At 54.5% G+C, this 25,388-nt stretch overlaps 1 protein-coding gene across 1 annotated transcript in view; it reads right to left on the bottom strand.

Annotated features, from left to right (window-relative positions):
- Positions 1-4,636: 4,636 nt before the first annotated feature.
- The window catches only part of ANOS1 (anosmin 1), a 169,420-nt gene continuing 148,668 nt past the window's right edge, over positions 4,637-25,388 (bottom strand). Inside the window, exons 9-14 of the mRNA XM_066250266.1 lie at positions 24,407-24,553; positions 23,139-23,233; positions 18,511-18,682; positions 16,822-17,042; positions 13,174-13,312; positions 4,637-9,831 (exon numbers count right to left, since the gene is read on the bottom strand). Of these exons, the coding sequence (XP_066106363.1) occupies positions 9,773-9,831; positions 13,174-13,312; positions 16,822-17,042; positions 18,511-18,682; positions 23,139-23,233; positions 24,407-24,553 (833 nt within the window). The 3' untranslated portion in view covers positions 4,637-9,772. The remainder of the gene's footprint in view (positions 9,832-13,173; positions 13,313-16,821; positions 17,043-18,510; positions 18,683-23,138; positions 23,234-24,406; positions 24,554-25,388) is intronic.

The raw sequence follows: 25,388 nt of genomic DNA, 5'->3' as shown, positions 1-25,388 counted from the left end.
CTCCACTCTGGGACACTCACTGGCTGCCCGGTGCTCCCCTGCACTCTGGGACACTCACTAGGTGCCCGGTGCTCCCCTCCACTCTGGGACACTCACTGGCTGCCCGGTGCTCCCCTGCACTCTGGGACACTCACTAGCTGCCCGGTGCTCCCCTACACTCTGGGACACTCACTAGCTGCCCGGTGCTCCCCTCCACTCTGGGACACTCACTAGCTGCCCGGTGCTCCCCTCCACTCTGGGACACTCACTAGCTCCCTGGTGCTCCCCTGCACTCTGGCACACTCACTAGGTGCCCGGTGCTCCCCTGCACTCTGGGACACTCACTAGGTGCCCGGTGCTCCCCTCCACTCTGGGACACTCACTAGGTGCCCGGTGTTCCCCTCCACTCTGGGACACTCACTAGCTGCCCGGTGCTCCCTTGCACTCTGGGACACCCACTGGCTGCCCGGTGCTCCCCTGCACTCTGGGACACTCACTAGGTGCCCGGTGCTCCCCTCCACTCTGGGACACTCACTTGCTGCCCGGTGCTCCCCTGCACTCTGGGACACTCACTAGGTGCCCGGTGCTCCCCTCCACTCTGGGACACTCACTGGCTGCCCGGTGCTCCCCTGCACTCTGGGACACTCACTAGCTGCCCGGTGCTCCCCTACACTCTGGGACACTCACTAGCTGCCCGGTGCTCCCCTCCACTCTGGGACACTCACTAGCTGCCCGGTGCTCCCCTCCACTCTGGGACACTCACTAGCTCCCTGGTGCTCCCCTGCACTCTGGGACACTCACTAGGTGCCCGGTGCTCCCCTGCACTCTGGGACACTCACTAGGTGCCCGGTGCTCCCCTCCACTCTGGGACACTCACTAGCTGCCCGGTGCTCCCCTGCACTCTGGGACACCCACTGGCTGCCCGGTGCTCCCCTGCACTCTGGGACACTCACTAGGTGCCCGGTGCTCCCCTCCACTCTGGGACACTCACTGGCTGCCCGGTGCTCCCCTGCACTCTGGGACACTCACTGGGTGCCCGGTGTTCCCCTCCACTATGGGACACTCACTGGCTGCCCGGTGCTCCCCTGCACTCTGGGACACTCACTAGGTGCCCGGTGCTCCCCTCCACTCTGGGACACTCACTGGCTGCCCGGTGCTCCCCTGCACTCTGGGACACTCACTAGGTGCCCGGTGCTCCCCTACACTCTGGGACACTCACTAGCTGCCCGGTGCTCCCCTCCACTCTGGGACACTCACTAGCTGCCCGGTGCTCCCCTCCACTCTGGGACACTCACTAGCTCCCTGGTGCTCCCCTGCACTCTGGGACACTCACTAGGTGCCCGGTGCTCCCCTGCACTCTGGGACACTCACTAGGTGCCCGGTGCTCCCCTCCACTCTGGGACACTCACTAGCTGCCCGGTGCTCCCCTCCACTCTGGGACACTCACCAGCTGCCCGGTGCTCCCCTCCACTCTGGGACACTCACCAGCTGCCCGGTGCTCCCCTCCACTCTGGGACACTCACCGGCTGCCCGGTGCTCCCCTCCACTCTGAGACACTCACCAGGTGCCCGGTGCTCCCCTCCACTCTGGGACACTCACCAGCTGCCCGGTGCTCCCATCCACTCTGGGACACTCACCAGCTGCCCGGTGCTCCCCTCCACTCTGGGACACTCACCAGCTGCCCGGTGCTCACTTCCACTCTGGGACACCCACTAGGTGCCCAGTCGCGGGCCATCGATCTCCTGTTTGTTTCTCCCCATCCTCCCTGTTGAGGTGCCACCAGCCCCCCCAGGACGGCGTTAGAAATGAATGCCAGACACCCACACGGAGCAACTTGCCTTAGAAATGCTTGGTCTTCCGTCAGCATTAGTTCTACAGGTTTGTTCTGTTTGCTGTCTGTCTGGGACGGTGTGACCGACCCTTGCGGGACCCAGCAGTCCCCTGAAGCACGGAATGAGGGGTGGTTTCCATTACACCGAATGCACCCACTGGCCTCTGATGGGCTGCCGCTACCGGGGGACGAGGAAGGAGGTGTCTGGGCTCAAGGGGTCATGGGAGCCGCATGGCCTTGCCCGTGGTGGATCCTGGAAGCAGCAGGCCAACCCTTGCCCACTGGTTGGCTTTGGTCAGGTCTGCATCCCTGCCAGCTGCCCCTCTGGGAGGTGCTGCCCAGGGCTGGGAGAACAGATGTCGTTTCTTCTAGCAAGGAGCCCTAGTGTCTGACGCAGCTCCGAGGAGCCCTGCAGTGTCTCCCACAGTCAGCTCCGCCCGAAACAAGGCTGAATGGAGACGCCAGTGTGCGCACAGCTGTCTGGGCCCGTGTCTGGCTGCGTGCACGCACACACCCCGCCAGCATCTCAGGGCACAATTTAGTCCCGGACACCGCGGGAGAGGGAGCTGCCCTGCTGTTCGCTGCGTGCGGTGAACCAGGGCAGGTCCTACGGGACCCTCTCCTTCCCCAGGTCCGCAAGCAGCACGGTTTACGACATTTATCATTTCAGAGCTCCGCGCCCCTTTGGGGACCCCTGCTCTAGACCGTCTACGTGCACCTGAACGTCTCTACTTCTGTGCAGCGGAAGGGGGTCTGCAGGCCCCCTTCGCAGGGCTGGGCACATACCTGGATTATCCGGGGACCCTTTGATACAGCCCTGATGTCCCCGCTTCACTCCAGACCTGAAGGGGCCCGAAGTCACCCCTCTTCTTCAAAGCTCCCCCTGCCCCCGGGGAACCGACAGGCCGCCGGTCTGACAGCGTCTGACCTGGGGTCAGGCTAACAACCAGAGGCCACCGCTCCCAAGTCAACCTCGAGGTGCCACGCCCATCGGAAGCCCCGGATCGGCCTCCTGCCCGGGGCAGTGATTAACTTTCTGAACGGGGATGAGTTTGCCGTTCCTTGTTTCTCTCTCAGATCAAGCTCTAGACTAGGGGTCCCCAAACTTTTTACACAGGGGGCCAGTTCACTGTCCCTCAGACCATTGGGGGGCCAGACTATAAAAAAAAACTATAAACAAATCCCTATGCACACTGCACATATCTTATTTTAAAGTAAAAAAACAAAACACGAACAAATACAATATTTAAAATAAAGAACAAGTAAATTTAAATCAATCAACTGACCAGTATTTCAATGGGAACTACAGGCCTGCTTTTGGCTAATGAGATGGTCAATGTCCGGTTCCATATTTGTCACTGCCAGATGTAACAAGTGATGTGACGTGCTTCCGGAGCCGTGAGGCGTGCATCCCACGTCACTGGAAGTAGTACTGTATGTGAGCGATGCCATGCTTTACGTCTCTCATTGATCACCAATGAAAGAGGTGCCCCTTCCAGAAGTGCGGTGGGGGGGCCGGATAAATGGCCTCAGGGGGCCGCATGTGGCCCGCGGGCCGTAGTTTGGGGACCCCTGCTCTAGACCGTCTACGTGCACCTGAACATCTCTACTTCTGTGCAGCGACTCTCCAAACTTTACTTACACAGCAGCAAACTCAGTCTCGTCGGGAAAGACAGAGTTTCGTCGGCACACTCACTTGGCACGCGGCCGCATCGCGAGAACTATCCCCTGAGCGAAATTCAGGACGGTATCGAATGGATGGTGAGTGGGCCCTCCCTATAGCAATAGCATCGCCAGATTCAGCCTAAGACAGATGCACACGGCGGCCGGGGCAGGGGCGAAAAGATGGAACACGTACTGAAATAGAATTTAAGGAACTGTGTGTCTTTTGGACGGTTCTGCTGAAATACAACGGCACGCACACCTGATCAAGTTGGATGAAAATAAAGGCAGGTGCTCACGCACACAAACAAAGTGTGTGCAGGCGCAGGCACTGAAATCTGAATGAACTCCAGGAAGATTGTGAGGTCAGTCTCCACTCCCATCTTGGATACTGGAGACAGAAGCCTTGCATGTTTGGTGTATGCAAAACAGAGAGAGGGCCCAGCAAGGTGGTGGCGCAGTGGAGAGAGTGTTGGCCTGGGTTGCAGAGGACCCAGGTTCGAAACCCTGAGGTCACCGGCTTGAGCGCGGGCTCACCAGCTTGAGCGTGGGGCTGCTGGCTTGAGCGTGGAATCATAGGCATGACCCCCCCATGGTCGCTGGCTTGAGCCCAAGGTTGCTGGCTTGAGCGAGGAGTCACTCGCTCTGCTGTAGCCCCCTGGTCAAGGCACATATGAGAAGCAATCAATGAACAACTAAGGTGCTGCAACAAAGAATTGATGCTTCTCATGTCCCTCCCTTCCTGTCTGTCCCTCTCTCTTTCTCTCTCTCCCTCCCTCCTGCATGCACGCACCCTAAAAAACAAAAAGAAAAACAGAGAGAGGGATAAATACTCGTCAGCACTCCTCTCAGATCTATGTTTTATGATTACATCCTGGGGGAGACACTTCAAAGTTTTAGACAATTGATGCCAAAAACGCCACCACACCCATCGGGACTAAACAGTTGTAGCTCTAGCTGACTCTAGCAGTCGGGGGTGTGGATTGTCAAACTCGAGAACACTCTCGGTAGGGTGGGGCATAATCCTCGGACATTTGCCAGACCTGGTATTCCCGCTCCTCTCATCCTGACACAGGAATGGAAGGGTTTGGAGTCTCCCAGGCAGCAGGCAACCTGTGTTCCTTTGTCTTCTCAAATGGCCATACACGAGTCTCATCCACCGGGCAGGTTTCAGGATACTTTATTACTGAGTCAGTATGTACAGCCTCTAACAGGAAAGGAATGAGTCATAGAATAGCCAGCTATTTACAATACTTTTTTTGTTTTTTACAACTTTTTTTTTTGTTTTTACATGATAACTTTACTAAATAACCTGGCAGACACACACGGAAACAAATCAAACGTGGGTGTTGTTTTTTTTTTTTATTGCATAAATAAATATTGACTATAAATGACCACTAAAAGGGACTTGATTCCTACAGAGGACCAGCTGGGTGGGAACGGAGTGGGTTGTTATCTGCGCGCTACCGTATCATCCCGGAAGGAAGAGACAGCTTTGCGGACAGACCTCTGGGAATCACTGTCCGTTGTAGAAGTCGCCAGTCCGGGTGAACCGCCGAGCCTGTCCATGCGAAACCACAGATAGGGGCTCGCCATCCATCTCTATACGTTTCATTGTGTCTTAAATGAATTTTAAAGGACGTGCAACAGACACTGAGTGTTTGCATTCGGGCGACCACGTGAAAGTTTGTGCGAGAAGACTCAAGAGAGGCGAGGGAAGTCCCACAGCGTGGAAAGGGCGTTAAATCCGCAAGCCGTTTTCACAAATGACCCCAATGGACACGTAGGACATGAATATGTGCATCTGCACGACGCGGACGCAAGTCAAAGCCCAATCACTGAAACAGGTTTCTCAGGGGACATAAAAGACCGTTTGGGGGTTTGAAGTCCAATTGGGTGAGCCCCCCCCACCCCCACCCCCACCCCCCGGCGGGAGCCCAGTCCGCGGCCCCTGGTACCGGATAAATTCTCATCTGGTCAGCAAAAGTAACTCCTCCGCCAAGCCGTGACTCCCAACCTGGGGTGACTGTGCCCCCCCACCCAGGGTAGCTGGCAATTGTAGAGGACTTTTTGGTGGTCACTTTGGGGGAGGTGTTGCTGGCCTCTGGTGGGTGGAGACCAAGGACCGTGGTCAACACCCTACAGCCCACAGGACGGCGCCTGCCACGGGCCATGTGCCGGCCGCCACCTGTGCAGGGCTGCGGCGAGACCCGCGTCTATGGACTTGGCCACGGCTTCTTTCCGGCTTCTGGGATGCAGGCGGACTTTCAGACATTGAGTTTGGTCGGGTAAAACATTTCAAAGAATTCCCTGACATTGTTTTATTGTCTCCGATACATGATGCGAACGGCTCGAAAGGGCAGGCGCTCCCTTACAAGCTGTCAGTCCGCAGAGCTCTGCGTAGACGGATGGGGGGGGGGGCGCACAGGTGGGCTCGTCCGCACAGGTGGACATTGTCCAGGAGAAGAATGCATACACCTGTCTACCGAGTTAGCCACCTGTGGCGGGCGTGTTTGTATTCTGACCAGTACAATTTTCCAAAGAGTTAATGTGATCACTGAAGGTATGGGGGGAGGAGGTGGCAGTAGGTTTACAGAGGTGAGTACGCAAAACACAGAGTTTATTCTTGTTAAATTATCCTTGCATGATTGCATGGTTTTCCATACGAACAACTCTAAACCTACTTTTGGCCGGTAAACTATAGTTTTGTCCTCGTATGAGAAATGCATCCAATTCCAATAAAACGTTATTAGAGATTTAGTCGCTAACCCTATGTTTGTTTATAAAAAAAAAAAAGAAAAAATAGACTTTATCCCTTTATTAGGGCAACCAAACTTTTATAATTCAAAAATTAAATGGTAATGACCGTATTTCTCGCTCCATAAGATGCACCTGACCATAAGATACACCGAGGGTTTTAAGGAGGAAAATAAGAAAAAAAAAATACTCTGAACCAAATGGTGTGTTAAAATATTTAATAAAACATCGTATTTTTCGCTCCATAAGACACATGGGCATTTCACCCTCTGCTTTTGGGGGAAAAAGGTATGTCTTATGGAGCGAAAAAATACGGTATATTTTTTCTTATTGGAATATTTATTATTGGTGATGATTGAAATTCATAAAGCGAGCTTATGTTTCTTTCATTGCCTAATAGCATTTTCTTTCAACAATACTAATAAATTAAATTACCGATTATTATAGCAAAATCAGATGCTCACATGAGCTACTTCCAAATTTTTAAGGAGGGTGTAAGCGTCAAACCTTCCTTAGGACTAAAAAAGTATATTTGGTCAATGTCTATTACCCAGACAAAAGAAACAAAATTAAACTTCTATAACAGTAATAATATTTTTTGTATCTATGTATAGACTCCTGCATTTTAAACTATACAACAGTACAAAAACGTTTACAGGCACAAATACTAGGATTTGCTCCTGACAAATGAAGGGAAAAGATCAACTTGTAACTGATAACGAGAAGTCTTCTTTTTTTTTTTCTTTTTTGAACTTTTGGGAACTGGAAATTCGGATGCCGGGAACGAGGCCTGACTGAGCTGTGGTTTCGGCGTTGGCTCGAGCGAGGGGCTGTTGGAAACACAGGCTGCGTCCTGTCCCCTCCACTCAACAGACGTCGTTCTTGGAAGCGGGGGACTTCACAACACCGGTGACACCCCAGACCACGTGGGGAGCTGCGGGAAACCTTCCAGAACCAACACGAACTCTCTTCTCAGATTCTTCCCGTTCGTGTCCCTTGCACAAAGCGGCCACACTCTGCGTGGTCACCTTGCAGGTGTTTCCACAGGAAACAGTCCTCACGGGCTTGCTTCCTAGAGCGAGGCATCAATATCACCCCTGAAACAGCCTCTCTCTCAGCCCTGCCCTGCCCTGCCCTGCCCGGGAGCGACCCGCGCCTCCCCCCCACACGCCCAGGGGATGACGGACGCCGCCCGGGGCCATGGCCAAGTCCCGCCAACCAGACCTGGGAACGACGCTCCCGAAAACATCCTCATTTTCCTTGGGTAGGTAACTGTTAGATTCAGGGAGTACTGGGGCTGCCAAAGAGTGTAACTATTACAGGAACAGTAAGTGCTGATATGGCTCCTGTGAGGCTCCTGTGAGGCTAGGAAAGAAGGTCAGAGACCCTTATCAGAAGTTTAGGTTTGAAATTCGCCACTAAGCTAAAACCGGCCCCTGTTGCTATGCCGGCCCCTGTTGCTATGCTGCGTGTGACCTCCCTAGCCAATAGCTAAACTGCCACATCTGCTTCTGTATTCTGCTTGCTCACTTAGGATATATAAGGGCCTGGCTGTAAGCTCCAGGCGCGGCTCCCATTTGCAGCTCCTTGTGGGCACGGTGTCTCCGGACATCTCGGGAGTTCGCCCCTGCGCAGGTTAAACTGGCCAATAAAGTAACATCTTAACTCCTGAAAGTCTCCGACGTTTGTTCTCATACCCGGTGGATGCAACAGTAATGACACAAGGAAGCCCTTCCTTCAAAATGTTTAGTTTTAACAAATGGCTCTTTCCTCACAGAATTAACAACTGCCGGGGAAAATGTATGATTCATGTGACATTTATGAGACATATGTCTTCCTCCACCACGGGGAGCTGTGACAACAATTTCTTTAGTGATCTGCATTCAAGGTGCATGTGTGTGTCTGTCTATATGTGCATATATAAGTGCGTGTGTTATGTGTGTATACACACACACATTTATAACTATACGGACACACACATAGATGCCTATTTCAAACCACATATGTGGCTATTCCCTTAAGAAAGTTTATGCAACTAAACAACTCTGCGTTTAAGGTTGTGCTGGCGAACACGGCAACACTCTATATGGATAACGTGTTTGGACAGGAATCCACGCTGTAAGGTGGCGGTCTGTGGCCAGGGACATTTCCCAAACGGTAACGTGTACAGAATTGGACCAATAAAGGTGAGTTTAAAGCAGGGGTCCCCAAACTACGGCCCGCGGGCCCCTGAGGCCATTCATCCGGCCCCCGCTGCACTTCCGGAAGGGGCACCTCTTTCATTGGTGGTCAGTGAGAGGAGCATATTGACCATCTCATTAGCCAAAAGCAGGCCCATAGTTCCCATTGAAATACTGGTCAGTTTGTTGATTTAAATTTACTTGTTCTTTATTTTAAATATTGTATTTGTTATTGTTTTGTTTTTTTACTTTAAAATAAGATATGTGCAGTGTGCATAGGGATTTGTTCATAGTATTTTTTATAGTCCGGCCCTCCAACAGTCTGAGGGACAGTGAACTGGCCCCCTGTGTAAAAAGTTTGGGGACCCCTGGTTTAAAGGATATCACGTCCTCTATCCATCAAAGCACCCCCCTTTTATATTACCGAAGATATTCCAGCATACAGATAGCTTACCTGGATTAAGAAAAGGCCAATGTCAGTGACAATTTGGAAATATTCAAAAGTTGGGATACTTGCACCTGAAGCAGGAGGTTTGGTGAATTCAGACACGTTAAGAGCGGTAAGCTGCACCCAGTAGCAGCTGTTCTCAGTTAGGAAAGAGGGTCATATATAAATAATACCAGGAAAAGCTCTCCTGTTAGTGGAGGGCATGGTAAAACGCAGCCCAGAAAAGACTTTTAATTACTCCAAGGGAATATCTGGGCATCGAACGCTCGCTGCTCCGGGCGCCTCTCGTAAACCGCGATTCACATCCAGCTCTCTGGTCTCCGTATGAAAGGGAGCTCACGGCTCTGAAAGTGGGGGTGTTTTTGGAGGGGTGTTACTTGGGTAGATTTCAGATTAAAATGTTTAGTTAAAAGTGCCATGTGATTAAACAAACAAACAAACACAACACACACCACCTTAGGGAAGATTTGAACAAAGAAAACCCAAACATTGTATCATCATAGCTGGCTCTGCAAATCAAAGGGATGGTTTCATTGAAACAATGTTTCGTTGATGAACTGGAGGCTTGGCTTGGTGTGCGCAGGCGAACTGGGTGTTGGTTACACGGATGTGCTTTCAGCACCTGCTGCTGAAGATTCGGGGGCACCTCAGGTGTGTGCGATCCTTCCATAGAGATTAGCAACAGTACGTGTGCAAACAGACGGTGCTGTGCAAGGGCCCAGGCGTGGCTCCCTCCACTCACTGTCCTCGCCGTCTCCGGAGGCATCGGGCGGGGGGGGGGGGAGGCTGAGAAGATGTTACCTGGGGGAGTGCGGTCCTGGGGGAGTGCCTACTGCTTCCGGGAGCCCAAGGGCGAGCCCCCAAGTTCACCCAGCCGGCAGCCCTGGCTTCTCAGAGGTCCTCGCTCTGGGCAGCTCAGTATCTTTCCGGAGAGGACTTGTAGGGATGTGGGTGGTGACGCTTCAGGTGGGGTCCTGCGAGGGGACAGAGGACATTGGCCACTTTGCTCTATACGCCCCCCCCCCCGTTTCGAGCCACAAGGTGTACCCACAGACTAGTTCTGCCTCTCGGTCTCCTGTCTCCCTGCTCAGTTGTCCCCTCCTCCCTCCTGTGTCTGGTCAAAACAGAAATCGCAAGACGACTTCTTTTCCTGAAGTTGCCAGTTATATGAGCAACCCCAAATTCCCTTTCTCAGCTCAAACATTTTTTTAAACTAACAAATACTTTTGCAGCACGGACAGACCCCAGACCCGGAGAGCATAAAGCAGTTCCGACGGTGGAACCCCGGAAGGCACTTGCTCGACCGGGACCTGTGAGACGGGCCACCGGACCCGCCCCTGGTGAGGGCTGTGGTCGTCCCTCACACTCTACACATAGGAAGTTATCGGGGCAAAAGTCAACCTGTCATTTTTTAAAATCAGAAGTTAAAATAAGGATTACTTCTCAGTTGTTTTTTTATCAACACGCGCATACCTTGAGACGTGGCTTTTTACGTTTCAGCTTCATAACAATGAACAAAATACGTATTTTAAAACCAGCAAGCTGCCTCGCCGGGCGGTGGCGCAGTGGATAGAGCGTCAGACTGGGTTGTGGAAGACCCAGGTTTGAGACCCCGAGGTCGCCAGCTTGAGCAAGGACTCATCTGGTTTGAGCAAAGTGCACCAGCTTGGACCCAAGGTCGCTGGTTCGAGCAAGGGGTTACTCGGTCTGCTGAAGGCCCATGGTCAAGGCACATATGAGAAAGCAATCAATGAACAACTAAGGTGTTGCAACGCGCAACAAAAAACTAATGATTGATGCTTCTTATCTCTCCGTTCCTGTCTGTCTGTCCCTGTCTATCCCTCTCTCTGACTCTGTCTCTGTAAAAAACAAACAAAAAAACCCAGCAAGCCGCTCGCTGTTTTGAACAGTGGGTGACACTTTTAAGTGAATGCTGTTTGATTTAGCGAGATCAATACTGGTCAGATTTTTATTTATTTTTGGTATTTTTCTGAGGTGAGAAGTGGGGAGGCAGGCAGACAGACTCCTGCATGTGCCTGACCAGGATCCACCCGGCATGCCCACCGGGGGTGATGCTCTGCCCATCTGGGGCGTTGCTCTGTTGCAGCAGGAGCCATTCTAGTGCCTGAGGCAGAGGCCACAGAGCCATCCTCAGTGCCTGGGCTAACTTTGCTCCAATGGAGCCTCGGCTGCAGGAGGGGAAGAGAGAGATAGAGAGAAAGGAGAGGTGGAGGGGTGGAGAAGCAGATGGGCGCTTCTCCTGTGTGCCCTGGCCGAGAATCGAACCTGGGACTTCCACACACCAGGCTGGCGCTCTACCTCTGAGCCAACCGGCCCGGGCCAATGCCGGTCAGATTTTAAAGAAAGCTCATGTAAGATATGACAGTAAAATGTATGTAACAAGAAAATAACCTCCTTTGGAAACTATGATCCCCTCTATTGTCATATTTGCAGATCTTAGCTCCCCCCCAAAAAAAAAATGTCCAGTTGGTAAGATTATAGAATTTTTTTTCTATATGTGGGTGTTTTAGAAGACAAAGAAAAAGGGTAAACAGGAAAAGAAGAAAAGAAAGGAAGAAAGAGAAGGTCAGAGGGGGAGATGGAGCGAGTAACCTTGCCCCGAGCAGTCTGTGCTGAAACAAACCGCAGGAGGCAGGCAGAAGTGCCGAGGAAGAACCCTCACACGAAGACAAGTCCCTCACACGAAGACGAGTCCCTCACACGAAGACGAGTCCCTCACACGAAGATAAGCCAAGCCCCTCACACAAAGACAAGTCCCTCACACGAAGAGAAGTCCCTCACACGAAGAGAAGTCCCTCACACAAAGACAAGTCAAGTCCCTCACACGAAGACAAGTCCCTCACACGAAGAGAAGTCCCTCACACGAAGACAAGTCCCTCACACGAAGAGAAGTCCCTCACACAAAGACAAGTCAAGTCCCTCACACGAAGACAAGTCCCTCACACGAAGAGAAGTCCCTCACACGAAGACGAGTCCCTCACACGAAGACGAGTCCCTCACACGAAGAGAAGTCCCTCACACGAAGACAAGTCCCTCACACGAAGAGAAACCCCTCACACGAAGACAAGTCCCTCACACAAAGACAAGTCCCTCACACGAAGAGAAGTCCCTCACACGAAGAGAAGTCCCTCACACAAAGACAAGTCAAGTCCCTCACACGAAGACAAGTCCCTCACACGAAGAGAAGTCCCTCACACGAAGACAAGTCCCTCACACGAAGAGAAGTCCCTCACACAAAGACAAGTCAAGTCCCTCACACGAAGAGAAGTCCCTCACACGAAGAGAAGTCCCTCACACGAAGACGAGTCCCTCACACGAAGACGAGTCCCTCACACGAAGAGAAGTCCCTCACACGAAGACAAGTCCCTCACACGAAGAGAAACCCCTCACACGAAGACGAGTCCCTCACACGAAGACGAGTCCCTCACACGAAGAGAAGTCCCTCACACGAAGACAAGTCCCTCACACGAAGAGAAGTCCCTCACACGAAGACAAGTCAAGTCCCTCACACGAAGACAAGTCCCTCACACGAAGAGAAGTCCCTCACACGAAGACGAGTCCCTCACACGAAGACGAGTCCCTCACACGAAGACGAGTCCCTCACACGAAGACGAGTCCCTCACACGAAGAGAAACCCCTCACACGAAGACGAGTCCCTCACACGAAGACGAGTCCCTCACACGAAGACGAGTCCCTCACACGAAGACGAGTCCCTCACACGAAGACAAGTCCCTCACACAAAGACAAGTCAAGTCCCTCACACGAAGACAAGTCCCTCACACGAAGACGAGTCCGTCACACGAAGAGAAGTCCCTCACACGAAGACGAGTCCCTCACACGAAGACGAGTCCCTCACACAAAGACAAGTCCCTCACACGAAGACGAGTCCCTCACATGAAGACGAGTCCCTCACACGAAGACGAGTCCCTCACACGAAGAGGAGTCCCTCACACGAAGACGAGTCCCTCACACGAAGAGAAGTCCCTCACACGAAGACGAGTCCCTCACACGAAGACGAGTCCCTCACACGAAGAGGAGTCCCTCACACAAAGACGAGTCCCTCACACGAAGACGAGTCCCTCACACGAAGACGAGTCCCTCACACGAAGAGAAGTCCCTCACACGAAGACGAGTCCCTCACACGAAGACGAGTCCCTCACACGAAGAGGAGTCCCTCACACAAAGACGAGTCCCTCACACGAAGACAAGTCCCTACTGCACCAGGTCGGCGGGTGCTGACACCGGCTTTTCACGAGACAGGGCTCTGTGTTGGGAAGGCAGGGCGTGGCTCTTACTGTGCGTGGGAGGCGGCAGGTCGGGGGTGCGGAAGGTCTTGATGGTGGCCGGCCCCTCCCCGCCGGCGGTCAGCACTTGGACCTCCAGTCGGTACAGGGTGGAGGGCCTCAGGTTGGGCACCGTGAGGACGAGGTGATCCTGAGGGAGGGACATCAAATGAGGGGCTCGTCAAAGACCTTTGGGAAACAGCACACAGGTGGACACATGTTCTGTGACCGTGACTGCCCCGTGTGCCATGTTCTATGACCGTGACTTCCCCATGTTCTGTGACCGTGACTACCCCATGTTCTATGATCGTGACTACCCCGTGTGCCATGTTCTGTGACTGCCCCGTGTGCCATGTTCTGAGACCGTGACTTCCCCATGTTCTATGATCGTGACTACCCCGTGTGCCATGTTCTGTGACTGCCCCGTGTGCCATGTTCTGTGATCGTGACTACCCCGTGTGCCATGTTCTGTGACTGCCCCGTGTGCCATGTTCTGTGACCATGAGTGCCCCGTGTGCCATGTTCTGTGACCGTGACTGTCCCATGTGCCATGTTCTGTGACCATAGCTGCCCCATGTGCCATGTTCTGTGACCGTGACTGCCCCGTGTGCCATGTTCTGTGACCGTGACTGTCCCCTTGTGCCATGTTCCGTGACCGTGACTGTTCCGTGTGCCATGTTCTGTGACTATTCCTTCCCATGTGCCATGTTCTGTGACTGTGACTGCCCCTTGTGCCATGTTCCGTGACCGTGACTGCTCTGTGTGCCATGTTCCGTGACCGTGACTGCCCCGTGTGCTGTTCTGTGACCGTGACTGTCCCGTGTGCCATGTTCTGTGACCGTGACTGCCCCGTGTGCCATGTTCCGTGACCGTGACTTCCCCATGTTCTATGATCGTGACTACCCCGTGTGCCATGTTCTGTGATCGTGACTACCCCGTGTGCCATGTTCTGAGACCGTGACTTCCCCATGTTCTATGATCGTGACTACCCCGTGTGCCATGTTCTGTGATCGTGACTACCCCGTGTGCCATGTTCTGTGATCGTGACTACCCCGTGTGCCATGTTCTGTGACTGCCCCGTGTGCCATGTTCTGTGACCATGAGTGCCCCGTGTGCCATGTTCTGTGACCGTGACTGTCCCATGTGCCATGTTCTGTGACCATAGCTGCCCCATGTGCCATGTTCTGTGACCGTGACTGCCCCGTGTGCCATGTTCTGTGACCGTGACTGCCCCGTGTGCCATGTTCTGTGACTATTCCTTCCCATGTGCCATGTTCTGTGACTGTGACTGCCCCTTGTGCCATGTTCCGTGACCGTGACTGCTCTGTGTGCCATGTTCCGTGACCGTGACTGCCCCGTGTGCTATGTTCTGTGACCGTGACTGCCCCGTGTGCCATGTTCTGTGACCGTGACTGCCCTGTGTGCCATGTTCTGTGACCGTGACTGCCCCCTGTGCCATGTTCTGTGACCGTGACTGCCCCGTGTGCCATGTTCTGTGACCGTGACTGCCCCGTGTGCCATGTTCTGAGACTATGACTGCCCCATGTGCCATGTTCTGTGACCATGACTGTCCCGTGTGCCATGTTCTGTGACCATAGCTGCCCCGTGTGCCATGTTCTGTGACCGTGACTGCCCCGTGTGCCATGTTCCGTGACCGTGACTGCCCCATGTGCCATGTTCTGTGACCGTGACTGTCCCATGTGCCATGTTCTGTGACCATAGCTGCCCCATGTGCCATGTTCTGTGACCGTGACTGCCCCGTGTGCCATGTTCCGTGACCGTGACTGCCCCGTGTGCCATGTTCTGTGACCATGACTGTCCCGTGTGCCATGTTCTGTGACCATGACTGCCCCGTGTGCCATGTTCTGTGACCGTGACTGCCCCGTGTGCCATGTTCTGTGACCGTGACTGCCCCGTGTGCCATGTTCTGTGACCGTGACTGCCCCGTGTGCCATGTTCTGTGACTATTCCTTCCCATGTGCCATGTTCTGTGACTGTGACTGCCCCTTGTGCCATGTTCCGTGACCGTGACTGCTCCGTGTGCCATGTTCCGTGACCGTGACTGCCCCGTTTGCTATGTTCTGTGACCGTGACTGCCCCGTGTGCCATGTTCTGTGACCGTGACTGTCCCCTGTGCCATGTTCCGTGACCGTGACTGCCCCTTGTGCCATGTTCCGTGACCGTGACTGCTCCGTGTGCCATGTTCCGTGACCGTGACTGCTCCGTGTGCCATGTTCTGTGACCGTGACTGTCCCCTGTGCCATGTTCCGTGACCGTGACTGTCCCCTGTGCCATGTTCTGTGACCGTGACTGCCCCGTGTGCCATGTTCTGTGACCGTGACTGCCCCGTGTGCCATGTTCTGAGACTATGACTGTCCCGTGTGCCATGTTCTGAGACTATGACTGCCCCGTGTGCCATGTTCTGTGACCGTGACTGTCCCGTGTGCCATGTTCTGTGACCGTGACTGCCCCGTGTGCCATGTTCTGTGACCGTGACTGCCCCGTGTGCCATGTTCTGTGACCGTGACTGTCCCGTGTGCCATGTTCTGTGACCGTGACTGCCCCGTGTGCCATGTTCTGTGACCGTGACTGCCCCGTGTGCCATGTTCTGAGACTGTGACTGCCCCATGTGCCATGTTCTGTGACCATGACTGTCCCGTGTGCCATGTTCTGAGACTATGACTGCCCCGTGTGACACATTTGGTGGTCCCGGTGCCACAGGGTAACTTGGACGCTGTGGTTCCCGTTTCTGAGACTGCTTGGCTGTGCGGTCCCCTGGGCACGGCTCAATCCCTGGCAGCCTGGGACCCCTGGCAGCGTCCAAGTGGGCGAGACGTCGGTCTCAGGGCTTGCCCTTGGACGGCACGCCTCTTTCCTTCACCTCACACTTTCCCACGGTCTCCGGTTTTCACCGGCACAGCCCGTGATGGGAATTCCTAATAACACCGGTTTCCATTAACCAGTCAACTCTTTTCCTAAAGACACACACTATCTGTCCATCGGCCCCAATGGAAAGTGTTTATTTTTATACCAACACATTCCTCGGAAAACTCAGTACAACCTGGCCCACTGACAGAGTATCTGCTTCTTGTTCCATGGAAATTTCTTTTCTGGGATTGAAGGTTTTTTCCTTTCTTTCCTTGCTGAAGCGGGACTTGATATTCTGAGGGCATGTTTAGAGAGGGTGAAAGCCCAAACACGGGTGGTTTGTTTTTTATTTTCAAGCCGCGGGATTAAGTGGCCCGGAAGACCGGCCAGCTCGCTATGGGCAGTCGCCAAATTTGACGGCGGCAAAGGAAGAGAAACAAGAAGCTTCTTTGAGCTGTTTCTCCCCCGATTCGCTCTTCCGGCGGGGCACGCGCACTTGGGGGCAGGCAGGACCTCGGTGAGCAGGGAGAGGACAGAGTGGGTGAAGGGCGAGGTCTGCGGAGGGGCCGGCTCCGGGACCAGAGCCCGGCTGACTCCACTCACCACGCCCTTGTGATGTCTGCCTCCCTGCAGACTAACACCCTCCGCAGAGGTCCGCGTGGAGAGCAGGCGGCCCACTGGCCGGCCCCGATGGCCACCTCCCACCCATGAGCGGCGGGGGGGGGGGGGGGAAGGGGGGGGGCATCGGCGGGTGGGCGGGCAGCGTAGGCGTGGCCGGGCGGGGGCGCCTACCGCGGGCAGGATCTGGGACTGGGAGATGATGCTGTTGGGCAGGCTGTTGTGCCGGCTGTGCGTCGTGACCTCGGCCCAGGTCACCTGGAAGCCCGTGGCGGGCTGGTGGGAGCCGGCCTCGGCCATCCTCCAGGAGAAGTGGCCCGTGATGTTTTCGTCCCGCGCGACGAAGGAGGCGGAGAGGTTCTCGGGCTTGGCCGTCACCTTGGGGAGGGCGGGACCTGCGGCGAGCGACACAGGGGTGGACACCAGGTCAGGGTCAGGGGGACGGAGCGCAGCGGGACCGTCTTGCGTCCCGGGCGGGGACTCTACGCAGCCTCCCTGCGGACAAGGGTGCGAGCAACACGCCCTCGGGGCGAAGCCTGGCTCTGGGACGTCGGCACTCGGACGCACGGCGAGGGCGTCTGAGCAGGACCCTACTCTCCTCCTAATGCTTCGGGGGCTGTTTTAGAATCGGGGTTTGTAGACGGAAGACAGAGAAAGCTTTCTGGAACTGGGCAGGACCTGGCCGCCGCTCGGACAGCAGGAGTCAGCGCAGTGAAGATGGCAGATAGGGACTTTGATAGAAGCTACTAGAACAGGGGTCCCCAAACTTTTTACACAGGGGGCCAGTTCACTGTCCCTCAGGCCGTTGGAGGGCCGGACTATAAAAAAAAAACTATGAACAAATCCCTATGCACACTGCACATATCTTATTTTAAAGTAAAAAAACAAAACGGGAACAAATACAATATTTAAAATGAAGAACAAGTAAATTTAAATCAACAAACTGACCAGTATTTCAATGGGAACTATGCTCCTCTCGCTGACCACCAATGAAAGAGGTGCCCCTTCCGGAAGTGCGGCGGGGGCCGGATAAATGGCCTCAGGGGGCCGCATGTGGCCCGCGGGCCGCAGTTTGGGGACCCCTGTACTAGAAGGAGCTCAGGGGCTGTATCTGAGGGGCCTGGGGTAGGTGTTCCCACTGCAGAACAGGGGCTTCGTCAGGACGAGGGGACAGAAGGGAGGGACAGACCTGGGGTGTGGACAGTGTGGAAAGGTCACCCATCCAGCAAAGGAGTGGGGTAAACACAAGATAACTTGCACAAAGCACACCCAGACAGAGGCAGCACAGACACTTGCCTACCGTCATTGCCACCATAGGATGGATTTCCAATGCGGTTACAATTATACATTAACTTATGACACTAGTATCTAGACCAGGGGTCCCCAAACTTTTTACACAGGGGGCCAGTTCACTGTCCCTCAGGCCATTGGAGGGCCAGACTATAAAAAAAAACTATGAACAAATCCCTATGCACACTGCACATATCTTATTTTAAAGTAAAAAAAACAAAACGGGAACAAATACAACATTTAAAATAAAGAACAAGTAAATTTAAATCAACCAACTGACCAGTATTTCAATGGGAACTATACTCCTCTCACTGACCACCAAGGAAAGAGGTGCCCCTTCCGGAAGTGCGGCGGGGGCCGGATAAACGGCCTCAGGGGGCCGCATGTGGCCCGCGGGCCGTAGTTTGGGGACCCCTGATCTAGACAACCTCCAAACTGCACGGTCATGTGGCAGTGTGGACAGAGGGGCTCTTATTGTGTCCAGGCTGCTGGGCAGAGGGGTTGGCAGATGCTCTGCAAGGGGCCGACGTCGGGGGCGCGCACGGGACATCCGGCCGGGCGGGCGGCACGCACCTGCCTCCCCGGGGCAGCTGACGTGCCCGTGGCTCTTCCCCTTCAGGGCGGAGCAGGGCGGCGTCCGGAAGAACACGGTCTCCGCCTTCAAGCGGCCCTTGGGCCGCGTGGGCTGCATGGTCACCTTGTACTTGCAGGAAAACGACAGATCTTGAAGAAGTATGTAATTGTCCTGGAGCAACACAGAGGGATATGGTGGCAACAAGTCTCATCAGGAATAAAAATAAAGGCAGACGATTGAGGTCATGTTGTAACAAGGGCATTTTCCTCCACACAGGGGGTGCAACGTGGGTTTTGCGACCGGTTCAGAGGGACACTGTCCACGCTCTGATGCACGACAGCTGTGGAACCCGCCCTGACGTGGAGCATAGGCTCTGCAGCTCAACAGCATCGTGGGAATCCCACGTCAAAGCAGCCTGCACCAACCTGCACAACCCTCGTGGGCGGTGGTGTAAAGCCACACCAACAAATCTAATTATTTCAAATTGAAAAAAAAAAACCCAACCAAACAGTGTGACCTCGGGCTTCTCTGAAACACCAGCTTAGTTCATTCACAAGGTTTTCTTTTTTTTTTTTTGTATTTTTCTGAAGCTGGAAACGGGGAGAGACAGTCAGAGAGACTCCCACATGCGCCCGACCGGGATCCACCCGGCATGCCCACCAGGGGCGCCGCTCTGCCCACCAGGGAGCGATGCTCTGCCCCTCCGGGGCGTCGCTCTGCTGCGACCAGAGCCACTCTAGTGCCTGGGGCAGAGGCCAAGGAGCCATCCCCAGCGCCCGGCCATCTTTGCTCCAATGGAGCCTTGGCTGCGGGAGGGGAAGAGAGAGACAGAGAGGAAGGAGGTGGGGGGTGGAGAAGCAAATGGGCGCTTCTCCTGTGTGCCCTGGCCGGGAATCGAACCCGGGTCCCCCGCATGCCAGGCCGACGCTCTACCGCTGAGCCAACCGGCCAGGGCCCACAAGGTTTTCTTAAAAATAGTAAGTGAATAGGGCCTGACCTGTGGTGGTGCAGTGGATAAAGCGTGGACCTGGAAATGCTGAGGTCGCCGGTTTGAAACCCTGGGCTTGCCTGGTCAAGGCACATATGGGAGTTGATGCTTCCAGCTCCTCTCCTCTGTCTTTCTCTCTCTTTGTCTCTCTATCTCCCTCTATCTCTCCTCTCTAAAATGAATAAATAAAAAATTAAAAAAAAAAAAAAGTAAGTGAATAAAGACGTTGTCTAAGGCTGTACTTCCCCCTTCCTGCCCTCACACTGGGATGAAACAGGAACACAGCGAAAGAACAGGGACACTGCTGAGGGCAGGGAGGCTCGGATGGAACTGCCCAGGGACGCGGACAGAGGACACCCAGGGTGGTGACAGCTCTGACGGTGATCAGGGCTGCTGTGTCAACGGGGCCAGTGGGGGCTCTCTGGGCGGGCAGCAGGGAGGCGCTGAGTGAGACACACGACCCAGGAATGCGGGCAGACACGGAGGCACTTGGGTCGGGAGTGGAAGCCACGGCTGGCGTTAGGCAGCAGAGGGGGAGAGGGGGGTGGGGGGGAGGAGGTGGTGGCCATCAAGGACACTCAGGGCACAGCGAACACCAGAGAGAGGCCAGGAAGCAGCTACAGCCTGCTGTGTGGCTCTCGGAGCCCGAGTTGCTTTTTTTTTTTTTTTTCTGAAGCTGGAAACAGGGAGAGACAGACAGACTCCCGCATGCGACTGACCGGGATCCACCCAGCACGCCCACCAGGGGGCAACGCTCTGCCCACCAGGGAGTGATGCTCTGCCCCTCCGGGGCGTTGCTCTGTCGCGACCAGAGCCACTCTAGCGCCCGGGGCAGAGGCTGAGGAGCCATCCCCAGCGCCCGGGCCATCTTTGCTCCAATGGAGCCTTGCTGAGGGAGCGGAAGAGAGAGACAGAGAGGAAGGAGAGGGGAAGGGGTGGAGAAGCAGATGGGCGCTTCTCCTGTGTGCCCTGGCCAGGAATTGAACCTGGGACTTCTGCACGCCAGGCCGACGCTCTACCACTAAGCCAACCGGCCAGGGCCCCGAGTTGCTTTTTTGGACGACCCTGTCTGCACTTTCTTTCTTTCTTCTTCTTATTTTTTTACAGAGACAGAGCGAGAGTCAGAGAGAGGGATAGATAGGGACAGACAGACAGACAGGAAGGGAGAGAGATGAGAAGCATCAATTATTAGTTTTTCGTTGCGACACCTTAGTTGTTCAGTGATTGCTTTCTCATATGTGCCTTGACCGTGGGGCTACGGCAGACCGAGCGAGTAACCCCTTGCTCAAGCCAGCGACCTTGGGTCCAAGCAGGTGAGCTTTTGCTCAAACCAGATGAGCCCGTGCTCAAGCTGGCGACCTCGGGGTCTCGAACCTGGGTCCTTCTGCATCCCAGTCTGAAGCTCTATCCATTGCGCCACTGCCTGGTCAGGCCCTGTCTGCACTTTCTATGGGAAGACACGACTCCCGGTTCGCCACCCAGGATCCCGCTTTGCGGACGCTTTGGGGGCTGCCTCTGGGGTGTGGCGGGAGATGTCTGCGGCTACAGGTGAGGTGGAGCAGGCAGGTACATTAAACGGCTCTACCCGTCATTTAACAGTGGAAACAGACAAACCCTCAGCCGTTAGCAGAGTGCTTTTTCAGGACCTTCTGATTCTTGTTTCTACCAGATATGCTATACTTGCTCAGCGAGTAGTTACTATCGCTCTCAGAGTGTCTAATGAGGCTGAGTCTAGCCTAGCGTGATGGAAACAAGACACGCGGTTGCCAGGCACACACAGGGAGATGGGCGAAGCCCCCTCATGCCCACACAACATTCAGTAAATGCTGCTTCCTTCATCTCCTTGTCTTTTTCTCCAAGTGTCTTTCTTGTCTTTTTTAAAAAGTCAGTTTCTTTCTTTATTCTTTCTCTCTCATTCTCAGTTTCTCTCTCTCTCTCTCTCCTTCCTTCTTTCTGTTTTTACTGAAGGTCACAAATTTTAGGAAGAGATTTTAAGCTCAATGAAAGGAATCACTGTGGTAGAGTGAGTCAAATTCAGTAAAAACGGCCCTGGCCGGTTAGCTCAGCGGTAGAGCGTCGGCCTGGCGTGCGGGGGACCCGGGTTCGGTTCCCGGCCAGGGCACACAGGAGAGGCGCCCATTTGCTTCTCCACACCCCCCCTCCTTCCTCTCTCTCTCTCTTCCCCTCCTGCAGCCGAGGCTCCATTGGAGCAAAGATGGCCCGGGTGCTGGGGATGGCTCCTTGGCCTCTGCCCCAGGCGCTAGAGTGGCTCTGGTTGCGGCAGAGCGACGCCCCGGAGGGGCAGAGCATTGCCCCCTGGTGGGCAGAGCGTCGCCGCTGGTGGGCGTGCTGGGTGGATCCCGGTCGGGCGCATGCGGGAGTCTGTCTGACTGTCTCTCCCCGTTTCCAGCTTCAGAAATTAAAAAAAAAAAAAAATCAGTAAAACATTAAAAAATACTGCAGTTCTGCCAAGCTCGTGATGTGTTTTATGTCACAACCTTGAAGTTACGTGATCTGATAGGATTTTTAAAAATACTGCAGTTTGCTGCTTAGTTAAAAGCCACGTGTTCTGGTTAAATATCATAGATGTCAATATATTGTGCATCTAGGGTCATGGCTTTGGGCCGTGAAACTGTCCTGCCATGTTACACAGGTGGCTGTCCTGACACCGTGTGTGACTCAGCACCCTCTTAAACATGCTGTGGGCTGTGCTGACGGTGCCTTATGACTCACATGTTAAGCCCCAAGGATTTGGAATAATTTGCTGAGTTGTGTTGATAGACACAACCCCCCAAGGATTTTTTTTTTTTTGTCGCCACCAGGGGCGACGCTCTGCCCACCAGGGGGCGATGCTCTGCCCCTCTGGGGCATCGCTCTTCTGCCACCAGAGCTACTCGAGCGCCTGGGGCAGAGGCCAAGGAGCCATCCCCAGCGCCCGGGCCATCTTTGCTCCAATGGAGCCTTGGCTGCGGGAGGGGAAGAGAGAGACAGAGAGGAAGGAGGGGGGGTGGGGTGGAGAAGCAAATGGGCGCTTCTCCTATGTGCCCTGGCCGGGAATCAAACCCGGGTCCCCCGCACGCCAGGCCAACGCTCTACCGCTGAGCCAACTGGCCAGGGCAACCCCCAAGGATTTTAATAGTCATTTAAAGTTCAGAGTCAAAACACGGTGCAGAGTGTGTGGGACAGGTCATATCGGTCACCGCCCGGTGAGTCGGCGGCAGCAGGTAGGGACACGGCACAGGGCCACCACGGTCAACCGTAAGATCGTACAGAATTTCACCGGGACATTCTTTCACTGGTGGGGCCAGGTCAGACTTCAGATCGTGATCCCAAGCTTCTGTCCACTTCGGATGCAACCGAGAGACTGAGAAACACCCCCCTTCCCCCCGGTGACCTGGGTGTTCTCTGAGGACGTCCACGTTGGCACGGGGGACCTGCTGTGTGGACAGTGGAAGAAGCCCTCGTCGTGACGTCGCGAGTGGACGCGACAGGGAGCGAACATGGACTGTTGTTGCACTTTCCACGCTGACCTGGTTGGTCCCAGGGACACACACCTGGACACCTTCCGATCCCATTTCACGCTCAGATCAAAACGAGCGGAGGATTATTCAGAGTCGCGCAGTGCGCCGCTCGGCTCACCTGGGTCGTGGCAGTTGACATCTCCGCTCCGGCGGTTCTGTTGTGGGCGCAGGCTTCCGGGAACCACTGCACGTGGTAACGGCCCACGCCGGGATCTGCAACGTCACAGGGCACACGCGGGAAGCACGGGCTGCCGGTCACGCCCCACACAGCCCCGTGTTTCTCAAAACATAGCAGGATAGGAAGGAAGGGAGTAAAATTCTGCAGGGGAAATGTGGCTTTGGGTTCCGGAGCCCCGGGTCACCTCGTGTTACCTGGCCAATCAATGTGTAATCTCATTTTACACGTTTCTGTTTAAAAAAATCTCTATATAATAATGTATACTGCTCATCAAGTCTCAAATTGTTATACCTCTTTAAAAAAAGAAAAAAGCAGCCCTGGCCGGTTGGCTCAGCGGTAGAGCGTCGGCCTAGCGTGCGGAGGACCCGGGTTCGATTCCCGGCCAGGGCACACAGGAGAAGCGCCCATTTGCTTCTCCACCCCTCCGCCGCGCTTTCCCTCTCTGTCTCTCTCTTCCCCTCCCGCAGCCAAGGCTCCATTGGAGCAAGGATGGCCCGGGCGCTGGGGATGGCTCTGTGGCCTCTGCCCCAGGCGCTAGAGTGGCTCTGGTCGCAACATGGCGACGCCCAGGATGGGCAGAGCATCGCCCCCTGGTGGGCAGAGCATCGCCCCTGGTGGGCATGCCGGGTGGATCCCGGTCGGGCGCATGCGGGAGTCTGTCTGACTGTCTCTCCCTGTTTCCAGCTTCAGAAAAATGAAAAAAAAAAAAAAAAAAAAAAAAAAAAAAAAGAAAGAAAAAAGCACCAGTTGGAAACATTTTCGTGGCTGTGGGTAGCATGACTGTCAATTTCTTTAGTTTCCCGCCTCACGTGCGCACACGCGGACACAGACACACACGTGTGCACACGCGGACACACACACATGCCACAAACAGGCAGTTTCCATGAAATGGTACTGATGAGATGGGTGACTTTTTTTTTTTTTTCTAGTTTCAAAATTGTTTTGTGTCCTGGGATTTTCTTTTTAAAAAGAAAAAAACTAACAAAAAACAGAGTGCAAAACTGTGATTATTCGGACTGCTGTGGACCCACAACTCACCTTCTAAGAAAGGCAAAGGAGGTGGGCCACCGTCCCCGGCACGGTCAAACGTAAGTAGCTGACTGCCACTGGTCTCAGAGGGGGCCAGAGGTTTCCGGGCATAGGGACCCATCTGTCCCACCCCTGGGCGGGGTGAAGCCAGCATCAACGACAGGGACCCCTCGGCATACCTTCCGTCTTTTTCCAGTAGACCTTGACCTGCAGCTGGTTGTCCTGGTAGAAGGGGGCGCCAATCTCCAGCAGGCGAGAGGGCCGCGGCCGCAGGAAAGGGGGCTGCGTCTGCTCCGCCCCCTTCCGGCTGTTCCCCGGCAGCTCTTCTGCAACAAAGCACAACACTCTCGCTGACCAGCTGAAAACAATGACGACATCGAACGGGAATCCCAGGCCTGCTCAAGCATCTGGGTTCCTCGTTCCCCGTCCGTGACGCCTTTTCAAAGTCCGAGCGGATCCTGCCAACGTCCCTGCACCCTGGGCAGGAGGCCCTACTGCTATATTAGATATAATCCCCGGAATTTCAGTGTGGAATCGGAATCGATGCATTCGCCAGCTTTAAAAGAGGCTTTCTTTTAGCCTTGGCCGGATGGCTCAGTGGTAGAGCGTCAGCCTGGCATGCATGTGCAGGAGTCCTGGGTTCGATTCCCGGCCAGGGCACACAGGAGAAGCGCCCATCTGCTTCTCCACCCCTCCCCCTCTCCTTCCTCTCTGTCTCTCTCTTCCCCTCCCGCAGCCAAGGATCCATTGGAGCAAAGTTGGCCCGGGCACTGAGGATGGCTCCATGGCCTCTGCTTCAGAAGCTAGAATGGCTCTGGTCACAACAGAGCAACACCCCAGATGGGCAGAGCATCGCCCCCTGGTGGGCATGCCGGGTGGATCCCAGTCAGGCACATGCGGGAGTCTGTCTGACTGCCTCCCTGTTTCCAACTTCAGAAAAATACAAAAAAAAAAAAAGAGGCTTTCGTTTAAACAGGACACCCACATGGTATTCCTCATTATAGATTTTGTTGTTGTTGTAGTTGTGAAGAAAGTCAACAAAAATATTCAAATGCCATTTCACAGAAATGGCAGACAGATCACTCACAGAAGCACCATCATTACAGATCGATGCCCGGGGTGGTGCAACTCGGTGAAATGAGTAGCCAAGCGTAGAAACCT

The sequence above is a fragment of the Saccopteryx bilineata genome, chromosome X, assembly GCF_036850765.1.
Source record: "Saccopteryx bilineata isolate mSacBil1 chromosome X, mSacBil1_pri_phased_curated, whole genome shotgun sequence".
In the NCBI taxonomy this organism is placed as follows: domain Eukaryota; kingdom Metazoa; phylum Chordata; class Mammalia; order Chiroptera; family Emballonuridae; genus Saccopteryx; species Saccopteryx bilineata.
The sequence above is the reverse complement of the archived record's forward strand: the minus strand, read 5'-3'. Positions and strand labels throughout refer to the sequence as shown.